General features: G+C 37.3%; 1 protein-coding gene across 4 annotated transcripts in view; it reads right to left on the bottom strand.

The window, feature by feature from the left end:
- The window catches only part of CEP128 (centrosomal protein 128), a 444997-nt gene that overhangs the window by 289025 nt on the left and 142530 nt on the right, over window positions 1–13442 (bottom strand). For all 4 annotated transcript variants that reach the window (XM_082384674.1, XM_082384675.1, XM_082384676.1 and 1 more), the window contains exon 14: window positions 6955–7305. In XM_082384674.1, coding sequence (XP_082240800.1) covers window positions 6955–7305 — 351 coding nt within the window. The remainder of the gene's footprint in view (window positions 1–6954; window positions 7306–13442) is intronic.

The following is a 13442-nucleotide window of genomic DNA, read 5'->3' as shown; positions in this document are numbered from 1 at the left end:
CCAAGACCATTTCTGTACCTGGTTATTGATGCCTACCATGGCTTAACCCTTAAAAAAAAAAAAAAAATTAAGATTCATTTTAGAATTAGAAATAATGAGTTAAGATGCAAACAGTTTCAAGGCATTTTTGTACTTGACATTTTACACTGCAGTGTGAAACAATTCATGATAAAATGTAATGAGTCAATCACTCCAAAAAAAATAGTTTCCTCAAATCCCTCTCATTTTAACAGGGAGAATCAGCATGAAGCTAACATGAGAAATAATAAAAGGAGGGGATTAAGCAGTTGAGCTCTGACCAGGAGAACTGAATTTGATTCTCAGTCCAGTCATAAGCAGTTCTATGGCCTTAAAGAAATTATTTATCTTCATAAAGATAGTAATAGAAGCTACATCACAGCATTGTGATGACGACTAGTGGCAAGGGAGAAACAAACAGTGGGGATGGGATTTAAGTTCAAGGAGAAACCAGGATCTCAGGGAGGTACTTATGCAAGATAGTGATCAAAGCTGTGAAGAGAGGGGATAACTGATAAAGCAATGTCCCTGGATTGAAAAGAGTCTGCAACACAGATGAAAGAGTTCACTCTAGAAGAAAGATTTTAACGCAGGAAGAATGGCTAGAAATATAGATAAGCTTAGGTGGATGTATTATTTTTCTATTGCAGTGTAACAAATTCCAACAAATTTCGTGGCTTAAAACAACACCCATTTATTATCTCATTGTTTTCCATAGGTCGTAAATCCTGGCAAGGTATTCTGCCTCAGGTCTCCTAATGCTAAAAGCAAGGTGTCAGCTAACCTGGGCTTTTATCTGGAGGCTTTGGGGGGAGAATGCACTTGCAAGTTCATTCATGGTGTTGGACAAATTTAGTTCTGTGGACCTAGGACGTGTTTCCTTGCTAGCTTTGGGCCAGGGGTTTTTCTGAGCTTCTGAAGACCACCCACACTCCTTGGCTGACGGACTCCTCTGTCTCTGCAGCCAGTAACACCACACTGAACCCTTCTCATGTTTTGAATCCCTCTGACTTCCCTTTCTCCCAACAGCCAGAATAATTTATCTGCTTTGAAGGACTCCTGTGATTAGATGAGGCCCATCCAGATAATCTTATCTTAAAATCTACTTGCCAAGTAACATATCATAATCATGGGAGTGATAATTCATCTTATTCACAGGTTCCAGGAGTTAGGTTGACACATCTTTGGGAGGTCACTCTATATACCACACAAGAGAAGACAAAAACTGACAGAATCCAGTCTTGGCTGTAAGGGTAATGTGGGAGGGACCTGAGAATGAGGGGAGGGTGTGTAAATATAGTGGCTAATGTTTGGAACAGACAACATAGGCCCCTGGCCCTGAGTTAAGAGACTTCCATGTAGCCCTGAAGATAAAAATCGTATTTCCAAGATGGTCCTAGCACATAAAATGTCTTTGATTTCAAAGTTGGTTTAAACAGCAAGGATATTTATTTTTCTCACATGATGGGAAGACCAGAGATGGGGTAGCTCAAGAAGAGTCCTTCAAAGCTCAGGCTTTGCTACTCTACAACTCTCCATGTTTCGCCCTCAGCTTCAGTGTTCCAAATATTACATTGATTCATGACAAAAGTGACAGTCTTTGGGTGGACAGTCTCAGACTATGTTGGTCAAGTTTAGAATTTCTTTGGCAATATACATACTAAAAGCTAAGTAAGTTTTGTCTATTTTCTTTTGGTTAATGCTTGGCTAGTAGCCATAGCCCAACATTTTGTCTAGACATTGACTCTGAGTCTGAAAATGTCAGTGTCTTAACCGCCACCTCAATATCCTGGACATTCCCAGGGGCCCTCAGTTGAATAGCCTTTATCTTGAGGGAATTCAAAACAATGGACTTGGGTCTCCTTTGTCTGGCCAGAAGTACTTAAATAGGAGAACTTGAAAGGGGCCTGAAAAATCAGGCTGTTTTTTACCTCATTTAAATTTCTGCTAAGTTTCCTACCTCCCTCTCTTGCTTGGACTAACTTCAGCATGGATAAACAATTTGGCTTTCCAACCCTAAAAGACTCCAAATTATCATACTCCGTAAATGTGGATTACAGATTGCAGATTTTCAGTCTCCCAATGCCCCCAAATCTTGCTCTCTGCTTTTAGACAGATCAGTTTCAACCTATACTTGTCTTTCCCTTCCAGGACTTTTCTGAAGGCTGCAATAAGTACACAACAGACTCCAACATCCTGAAGTTCTTCTACTGGTCACTTAATACCATCCCCTGAAGCACAGCATCAAGGTCCCAAGGTATGACTTCCGATGGTTCAGTCAATGGCATGGCAAGGTTTTCCAATTATTCCTTCAGAAAAGTACAATTCTCCCTGTCCTCACCCCACTTCTCCACTTAATCAATCCTACATTTTAGGTTCTTTAACTTATAGCTCCTTACTCCTAGAATGCTGCTTCACATAAGCTTGAATTTCTTCTGCTGAGAGTAAGAGAAAACTCCAGTTCAAGCTGGCTTAAACTGCAAGGTAATTTATTATCATTCCAGGCAGAAGTGCTCCACAGTATGTCAAAGCTCTAGACCCAGCTCTCTGCACTGCTCTCAGCAGTGCCCTCCCTTGGAGCAAGGCTTCATTCTCAGGACCACAGCAAGATAGCTTCAGCCATTTCTGGCATCACAGCCAAATATAACAATATTCAGAGAAGAGGAACATCTCCCTCCTAGTGTTATGTTTTTTAGGAATGAGTAAATGTTTACCAGAAGCTCCCCAACAGACTTCATAGTTCACTCTTCAGAAGAAGAATAGTTCTTGATCAGAAGAGGGCTATATGCCTAGTAACTGGCCTACACATTAATTTTTTAATGGAATGGAATGAATTGCGGTGCAGTCAGGGAGGTAACCAAGACCACTGTAGGAGCCAACTGATATCCTACGTAAGTTTTGCTAGTACCACTCAAGAGCAGGAAGAGAAAAAGTAGAGAGTTGGGTTGACTCCAGATTGAAGATCAGTAAAATGTGTGAGGTGGAAGCAAGACGTTGAAGATGCTGGTGAGCATGTCGGCGGAGTAGCTTTTCATGAAGTCCAGTCTGACAGGAAAAAACCGATTCCAGGAAACGGCTGGTCAACCAAAGGAATGTGGAAAGATCAAAATCAGATGCTAATAGCTAAAAGAGGAAAAGGGAATAAAAGAAATGTGGACAATCAGAGACTGAAATTTTAGAACTAAAGATCTGAACACAGAGAAATTACAGATGACGACAAATCTTAGCCATTGAAATTAGCTGCTGAGTGATTTGAAGGTCACTATAAAATAGGAAATTAATGAAGTATAAGGATACAGAGTTCAATGGGTTGCTGACTTGAACTTGGAAATCACCGAAGATACTGGCAAGAATTACGTGTAATGAAACAGGCTGAGGGGAAGCCAGGTGTGAAAATCCTTGGGAAATGTGGAGGCGAAATGGAGAAATAAGTAGCAGTCAGGAACAATGGGAAGGGAACGTTCTAACCAAACACTGCTTCCATAGAAGAAGAGCTGTAAGGGAAGATTATGAGAGGAGGATTGAAAATGGCTGGTGTGAACCCAAAAGAATGATACGGCCTAAAACCATGGTGATTATAGGAACAGGAACCAATTCCTCAAAGGCCTGACTGCCCAGTATATATAGTTTTTTGAATTAACTAAAAGGTAGACAAGACAAATTTTTAAAGAAAAAAAAGCTATTTTTCTGCATGTGAGGGAACATGCAGAAAGACTACTGGACTATACTAACATATCAGTGCTCTAACCTTTCTTAAGTTGCTTATAAAAATTATACATTAAAAAAGTATGCACTTTAGCACTGATCCTTCTTACTTTTCAACCATTAAGAAATTCAAATTTTAAAAGACAGTATATATTACATATAGCTCTTTTATTTCCCTCAGCATGAAGGCAATACACAGAAGGAAAAGATGGCAATTTAAGATTCTTGAAGTCAAATACTATCAAGCAAAAAGCTCAATACATGGGCAAGCCAATTATTCTGCCAATTCAACAAGAAAAACAAGACAAAGCCAAATCAAACCTAGGGATCATTCCCATTATCCATGTTAGAAAAAAAGAACATGAATTTGGAAACATTCAGAAAAGTATACATTATGATCAAAATCCAAGTTCAGATTTTTTCCTTTATCATTTTCAAAGCACATATAAAAACCAATGACTTCAAAAAGCACTTTGAAAGAAAAAGGCAAAAGTATCACAATTTATGATTAGATTATTTATATCCATAGAATTTTAGACCTTCCAATATGCGTTCATCTACATATCTCTAAAGAATATCATGATTCCCTAATATAAACATCCATGTCATTGTCTTTTTTTTTCCCCCCAACATCTTTATTGGAGTATAATTGCTTTACAATGGTGTTAGTTTTGGCTTTATAACAAAGTGAGTCAGCTATACATATACATATATCCCCATATCTCCCCCCTCTTGCGTCTCCCTCCCACCCTCCCTATCTCACCCCTCTAGGTGGTCACAAAGCACCGAGCTGATCTCCCTGCGCTATGCAGCTGCTTCCCACCAGCCATCCATTCTACATTTGGTAGTGTACATATGTCCATGCCACTCTCTCACCTCATCCCAGTTCACCCCTCCCCCTCTCCGTGTCCTCAAGTCCACTCTCCACATCTGCGTCTTTATTCCTGTTCTGTCCCTAGGTTCTTCAGAACCCTTTTTTTTTTTTTAGATTCCACATATATGTGTTAGCATACGATAATTGGTTTTCTCTTAAGGAAAGTATACAACCTTACCTTTCTGGGTTTTTTCTGCAATGATATGCTATTTGTTTGATATTCCATATTCTTCAGTAATGAAGCAGTTTTGTGATATGATATATATCTTATAATCTTACCAAGATTCCAAAATGTAAAAAATAAATAAGAGCAATTTTTAAGAGAATAAAAGCCTTTGGCCTTCTAATGAATTTTTAAGTGGCACATCTTAAAGCAGAAAATAAATTAAGCTGGAAAAAGAAAAACTGAAGTAGGCACAGAACTATTTTGAAAATGCAAAAATTGCATCTTCTGAGCATATAAAATGGCTCAACAAGGCTACTTATTAAACAATTAACTCATTCTTTAAACTATAATGTGTTTTATTTGTAAACCAGTATCATTTTTATTTTAACATACACTTCCAAATATACCCTGGAGTCATTTTTGGAAAATAATTAGTCCTAAAAAACAAAAAAGGAGTAGGCTGTATTACTACCGCCCTAAGGTGGCTCTGTGATTTTATTAAAAATTAAATACTCTTTAGAGGCATTATTCAGTAAGATACTAAAAATATACTTTTTCCAAAGTTATTTACAATGTATTTCCACATCACAGACTTACTGGACATTTGAATTTACAGTGAAATATCTGTTACCCTTTCTTCCTTGATTAACCATTGCTCTAACTGCGACATGCTGCATTAATTTTTAAGGCTTTTAAAGTGGAAATTACAATGCCTGCTGTGATAATTGTAATACTACCCTAACTGTGGCAATCACTTTAAAACTACTTCTTTGCTTATCATTAGCAATGCTAAGTGATAAAAATAATTATATCAAGAGTATTCTGGGAAATGAGTATTTAACAATTTTTAATATTCTGAAAAGCTCTATCTAGATAACTCTCAGTACCATGGATTAGGATACTGTCTGATGGCATGGACCCTTCTAAATTTCCTCTAATTAAGTAAAATCCCCAGATGGTTCTCAATCAATCAATCCCCCCAACCACTCTTCTCTCTAGCTACCTCCCTTATATCCAGGCTCATTGAACCAGTTGCCAAACCAGGCTGACAACAGAATAATCAAGGGAGAGCAATTTCCTGGGATCAAATCAATTCAGATTCAAGCCTGAAAGGCTTAGAGCTGCTTTATCTTGGGGCAACTAGTCATCCAGTAAGTGTCAGATGGGTTAAAGTGAAAAGCACTCCACAATGAGTGCAAAGTGATCACTTCCTCCATCTTTTACATGTCCAAGAAATTCATACGTAAAAACGAAAGCATCTTTTCCATGACAGCTCATCTGTCATGAAATAAGCATCTGTCACTCTTAAGTGCTGACAATTGATTTCATAAATATAATTGCCCTACATTTTGCTTTCTTTTGAAAGAAAGTCGACTTATCCAAATGACTATTCTTCTGGAACATTCAGAGTTCTTGACAAGTGACAAATGACAAAGCAGAAGTGATAAACCAAGACTAAACATGGATAAAAATCAATCATGACTTTCCTGCTTATTACCTTAGAAACATCTGGGTTTAATTCAATGCAAAGATACAGTTGAGAATCAACATAGGAGCATAAAATCCATTTAAAGTAATTGATTATACAAGAGAAAAGATGATGTGAAATGCATACACAGATCAATGAAATGCTTTTTGTTGCCATCAAAGAGGCACAAAAGCCTTAAAGAGGTTTGAGATCTGATAATACTGCTCAGTGAGATTATCAATGTCACTCACTTAACTTACAGAAGCTGCCAGAAAGTGGTCCAGTAGTAACGGCTGCATTTTAAATGCTTCTTTCTAACCAATACTTAAGTCGAAATATACAAATAAATGAGATTTTAAAATACATGCATTGGGGGAAAAGGCATGTGATATTAAGGAAGATTTTGTGATTCTCTTCCATTTGGATATTAAAGGATAATTTCAAATTAGGGAACTAAAAGCTATACTAGAGGAGGAGAGTGGATCTATTTTAAGTGTAAACTCTGAAAAGCCACAGAATGTTAAAAGATTACAAAGCCTTTAAAAAGGTTTTAAAAACTAAGTTACCTTTTACCTTGAAAGAGTCTAGACATAAAGACTCTTCTATCAAGAACACCTTGATAGGTTATATGCACAGCATAGCATTCAAGTGTTTGTTCAAAGGACAAATGAATGAATGGTTGGTCACAGCAAAAATCAGTCCTCAGGAATTTGGCTTTTGTACCTGATTATTCTTGTCTGTCAGTTGATCAAGGGTTTCAGATTGTTTCTCCAGTGCTCGCTCTAACTTCTTATGCTTGAGCTTCCACTGCCTAATGGACTCCTGAGCTTTCAGCTTCAGCTCTTCTCTCCTCTCCTCTGCCTCCTGCCTCAGGGCCTCTGACTGCTGGAACTCAAGGAGGTACTGCTCGGCCTGCTTGGTTGCATCTTCAGCATGTTGAGTCAGCTTTGAGATCTGGAGGTCAGCGCGCTTATGTCTGGCGTCACATGTCTCAAAGTGATTCTGGATCTCCTTCAGTTCATCCAACATCTCTAGTTGCTGTTTCTCCCTGTTCTCCAATTCACATGTTAAATTCTAGGAAGAAAGCATGTGAGATATCAGGAACACGTTCTTGTCAAAATTAGATGCATAACATATCATCAAACAAGAATCACTAATGTCACTAAATTAGCAATCAATCTAGAAAATACGATCTTTTTCCATGTATTTTATGATCACATTAGTTGAGAATAATTTTTTATAAAAATATTTTCTTTTTTAGACTACTTCATTATCCAAAAAGGAAAAATATGTTTTTTTCCAATGGACTGTCACTAGAATAGAAGGTCTTGCTGATGAGAAAAACAATGTGCATTACTTTAGTAAGAACCTAGTGTTTTGTACAACTGAAGAAACGTCAATGTTTTAAAATTTGTCAGATATCAGAGCAATTATATGCAATCATACGCAATGCTTCACTTTTTGGCAGCATCTAAAATTTTGTTATAATAAAATAAAAATCTGTAAAAAAAAATGAGCATTGATGATAGAAACATCAGTAATAGATAACACTGTATGTGAAAGTCCATTTAAAAGACTCTCAATAAAGTATTTATAGATAGGTTATTTCCAGCTAAATCAACATAATGTTGTAAGTTGATGAACTTACCTCGAGCTTACATAAATCACTGCAGGACAGATTTTTAAATAAACTTAAATTTATGTGGAATATGTACCTAATCAAGAAAAGAACCTAAACTCTTAAAAGCTAGCTTCCCCAAACCAAAAGTGGTCAATAATACATTTGGAACTTACACTTAATCATCATGATTCATACATATTTTTAATCTGAGAAAAATGGGCAAAGATGGATTGTTAACTTCAAAAGTGAGAGGACATTATATAACATTCCATACAAATAAAAGAATGATATAATCATTAACATTAAGCCACTCTTGTAAAACTCTGGAAGGGAGAGACAAGTTCAAATACAAGTGCTTCCAATGTATCCCATAAGCTGTCCCTCCTGAGCCTTAGTTTCCAAATACCTGTGGTTACAACGGTAACATGAAAATGTCATGTGTCCAAGTAAGATTGGGTTCAGAAGGCTAAGATGACGCTGCAAGCTGGACAAACAATAAATATCATCTACACTGTCCTGAAGCACCTACAAACAGAGACTGGAAACATTTAAAAACCTCCTATGACTCTAACAGCAGAATGTTCAGTTCCAGATTCATCATCCCTGAACTGTGGCTCAAATAAAGTTAAATTTCTCTCATGATTAAAGTCATGGTGTGACATTATGGCAATAACATAAAAATAATGCCTCGAAAACAAGAGGTTTGCATTTGCTCAGTTTGCTAAATTCAATGCAGCCTGGAAGAGATGAGTCACTCCTTTATCCACCCAAACAAAATAGTAAATTGAGAACTGTGCACTTGTTTGTGTGGAAAATTCTAAAATGAGATCAGAATACCCTAGTGATGGTGGTTTACCCCTTTGCCCTTAGCTAAAAATTTTACCACTATGCCAGAAATCAGCTTTATTAACAAGCAGTATTCAAGTGGTTTCCAGATCAACAGAGAGACACTATTTTCTTCCCCACAACAAAGATTTGGGAGAGTGGTTACACTTCCTATGTGTTAGGCAGATAATTTACAGAAAGGTTAATAAGATCTGGCTTCAACACCAAAGTAGATAATAATCTAACTGCAGAGATATTCAGACTATCAGCTAAATTACAAGAGTGGATAGTACAAGGTGATGACGGACAGCTACTTGAACGGGTCTATATTCTACAGTGTGGCTGGGGAGGGTCTCTCTTAGGAGGTGACATATGAGCTGAGATCTAAATGAGAAGGAGTTGGCAATAATAACAACAACAACTACTACTACTACTAAAGTTTATTAAGCAGTTAAGTTGTGCAAGGGATAGTGCAAATGCTTTATATGAATTACCTCATTCAATGCCACCACAAAACTAAAGTAAGGCACTCCTATTATCTTGGTTTTACTGAAAGGTAACCAACACTTGGAACTTGCCCAAGTTCACATACCTAACAAGTGAGGGCACAGGATTCAGACCCAGATAGTCTGACTCCAGAGCGCATGTTTTCAACTCTTTACTAAGTTTTCAGATTCCCATAGGACCCTAACTCCATGCCTCTTTGGTCACCCACTCCTATAGTCCTATCCTAGGGTTTTTTTCAGAACTGTCACCTTTGAAGCAAAAGGTATGTCCAACCCCACCCCTCCCCATTATCTCCCCCTCAGGCCTCTGGCTTTATCTACCAATCTTCCCAGTTCCCTTTTCTTCTCCTTTTCTTCTGATACATCTGTTCCTCATTGTCAAGAGGATGACCATTCCCTTGATATTCCTTTTGCTGCTTTTAAATTCCAGGCTCTTTAACCTAATTTTCTTAATTTCACTTTAGCCACTCTCTGGCTCACATCTCAAACTCCTTTTAAAAACTGTTCATCTACTGAACTTGAACAGCAAAACCACCAACTCTGGAGGAACTACAAAAATCTTCTATTTCCTGTATCAGGTTACTCAGTCCTCCAAGGAAAATCACACATGAGTATCAGGTGATGTGATGGGACATTGAAAGCCATCCTCGGTGCCCAGAAATTCTTCTGCAGGCCCCCACCCAGTCCACTGTACTATCTCTGAACCTACCAGCTTTTTACTCACTGTAGGATATAACATAGCTCCCCTGTGAGAAATAAAATTGAGGCTATTAGGCAGGACACCCCCCAAGTTTCCTACATGTACCATCCTGAACCTTACCAATGGTTAGTCTCTCCTCCTCTCTAGGCTCTGAGGAAAAGGGATCTTTTAGAGAAACTAGCCTACCTTTGCTATTTCCTTCCACATCCATCAAGGGATTCACTATACCAATTATGTCCTCTCCTTCATGTACTGAACCTCTCTTTCCCTACTGGATCATTCTTCTCTACTTCTCCCACCTTAAAAAACACAGTAATTTTTTTTTTTTTTTTTAACGAAACAAACAAAAAAAAAACCTTTATCAATCTGACATGATCTTCTAACCAGCACCCTGTACTCTTCCCTTCCTGTTAAACTCCTGCAAAGAGCAATCCACACTTGATGCCCCACAATCTTATTTCCAATTCACCTCTCGATTCACTGGTACTGGTTTCCATCCTGATACACAATTAAAATAACTCTCATCAATATCCCCAAAGATAACCTACAGCCAAATACAATGGACTCTATAAATCTTTCCTAATATCTTTTTTGAATGTGGCACTGCCAATTACTTCTTCTCATTCCTGATCTCTCTTCTTCCCTGACTTTCATAATATACTCTTCACTAGTTCTCCTTTTTCTTCCTATTTTTTCATAGTCTCCTTCCCTGGGTCTCTTCAAATATTTGGCTTTTTGTCAAATAGAGATAACCGTATAGGGTTTTAAATAGAGATAACTGTATAGGGTTCTAGTATTAAGCATCATTCCATCTAGACAATGCCTTTGGTGGTAAGTATATAGGTAAACAGAGATACAAGTGATTCCTAATTCAGAGCCAGGCTGATCTTCTCAACTCCCAACCTTTAAATATCTAATTACATAATGACTTTCTACACTTGGTAATCCCACAGGCATCTTAATTTTAGCACGTCAAAAAAGTGAATTTATTGGATGCCCAACTCCTAACAAAAAAATAGTCCTTTAAAAATAGCAGTAAAGGCTCTCTGCTGAGGAAGGATAAAAATGGAGGTGGACTTGTGTATTTAAATACAGTGAGAAAGTTGGAAATAACTGCTGTAGAAAAAGAGAAAATCAACAAGAGATAAATGTTTAAAAGCTGACAAACATAAATGAGGTTACAGTCTCAAATTTCTAATGGACCCAAGAGTATACAAAATTCTTCGAATTTCTCCAGCATTTCTTTTAAATCCAGAAGTAAAATAAGTTCAGCATTATTTATCCTTCTGTAATCACAGAGCATAAGAATAGGCACAGGATTAATATATGCAAGCCCAGAGCTTAACAACATAATAGGAAGATCCTATTCAGTCACTGTTTTGACATTCTCTTTAATCCATCTTCCTCAAAAAACCAATCAGAATAATCTCATTGTAATAAACATTTCTCCCCCATCAATCAAAAGATTATGCTATAGAACCCTCATAACAATTCCTCCACTAAACACACATACTCATACATACATACATACGCATCACACACATATACACAGAGAGAGCACATGAAGCATACAAACACATCATTAATGCATGGATAAATGCTTTCAAGGTAGGCACGTATAGTAAATATTAGTATCCTCCTCTGTACTACATGAAATGTTAAATGGAAGGCAATTTTCTTATTTATTCCATTATGATGATTTTCAATGCCAACATTACTGTCATACATTCCTGGAAGCATCTTCTACCCTGAAGAACTTTTTATATTTAAATTGTGTGAAATTATCTCAGCTACTAAAGCTGGTTAAATTTCATATCATTTAATTAAGCCCATTATTTATTTCTCACTATGTAAGTAACCATCAAAGATAAGAACAATCCAAAAACACAGAAACACACTTTTTACCAAGAATTCCTTCCAGTTGGAGGGGAGGAAAAAACCTTAGAATCCTAAAGGGAACCTTTTTAGTTTCTGTGGCTGGGCCTGAGAATTAAACTAACATAAGATAGATTAACAGGAGAAAAGAACATGAATTTTATTTAATACTTTTATGTATACATAGGTGCCTTCACAGGAAAAAAGAAGAGGCAAAGAAGTGGTTGGGACTGAGAGCTTATATACCTTTTTAACAAAGAATTTATGGAGAGATGACAAGACAAAGGAAAAGGGATTTAATAGTGGGAAAGTGACTAGGAAATATATGGGGGAATGAAAGATAAGGGTTATTTTAGGTTTGTTTGTACAGATCCATTTTGGCATCAACTCCCAGTCTTCAATGATGACAATGTTCTCTTCCTGGTACAGGGAGGGCACCTTCCTCATGGGAAATACTGACCTACTTTTAGGCAGAAACAGGAGGTCAGAGAGCCCTTCCTGCATCTACTGGTTCTCAAGGGCCCTTGGCTGAAAATACTCAATATGCCAAAGTGGCATATTTTCAGGTGGCATGTTCTGATTCCCTTCACAGTACATTACCAAAAGATTTATAAAAGCTCCAACTTACTAAAACTTCATACATTTGAACAGATTTCTTTTCTCTTTCCTTCTTCAGGTGGGAAAATATATTAATGGGTAGTTGTATTGAGGGTCTCAGGTTTGGTGATAGCTAGGATTCACAGAACTAGAAGCATATTGAAGCATATAGTTGTACACATGGTAAGATTTATTAGAGTGAAAAGATACAAGGCAATATCAGCAAAGGGTAAAGGACATGCAGTGAAGACCAGTGGAAACCAGGTGCAAGCTTCCAAGAGTCTTCTCCCTCCCAGTGGAAACACACAAGATATGCTCAATTCTTCCAGCAGTGAATTCTGACAACAGGTGTGAAGTGTTGTCTACCAGGGAAGCTCATCAGAGACTCAGTGCCCATAGTTTTAATTAGGGGCTAGTCACTTAGGCACTGTCTGCCTAGTATGTACCAAAATTCCAGACTCCCAGAAGGAAAGCAGGTCTTCAGCATAAACCACATTTTGTTTGTACAAAAGGTCCAGTCACAGTGAGCTACCCTTATCATTTAGGGAAGGTTTCATATCAGTGTAGAGAAATGATTATCACTCAAGTTCCTAGATGCCAGACAAGGGCCTACCTTGCAAGCAGGCCCTCCTGAGGAAAGCTGTCTCAGGCCTATTAAGTTAACTCTTCTCTTCCCAGTAGTAAAATGGACAAAGAACAGACAGAAATGAAAAATGATAATAACGGCCTAAATAAGTTCTTAATTAAAAAACAATTAACTATAAATAATACCTGTAAAACAATGCATTTAGAATTTGATAGAAAAGAACTCTCTCCCTTTAAAATTGGTTGGCTTTGGCTGCCATTGGCTCCCTTTTTAATAGCTGCAGTGGTTGTATTCAAATTCTAAGAAAATTACAGATGGCCTACTCATATGAATAAGGCATTAAAACACAAATAGGAAAAAAAAAAGAGAGAGAGAGATATTCTATTAAAAAAATAATGTGGATAGGACCCACCATAAATTCTAGCGTTAAAGGATCACACATCTAAGGTCATAATTTTACATATTTTGATTACAAGGGATATTTATCAAGTTGAAATTACA

Source organism: Balaenoptera borealis (genome assembly GCF_965194805.1).
Source record: "Balaenoptera borealis genome assembly, chromosome: 3".
NCBI classification, from domain to species: Eukaryota; Metazoa; Chordata; class Mammalia; order Artiodactyla; family Balaenopteridae; genus Balaenoptera; species Balaenoptera borealis.
Note: the sequence above shows the minus strand (reverse complement) of the source record. Positions and strands in the feature narration are given on the sequence as shown.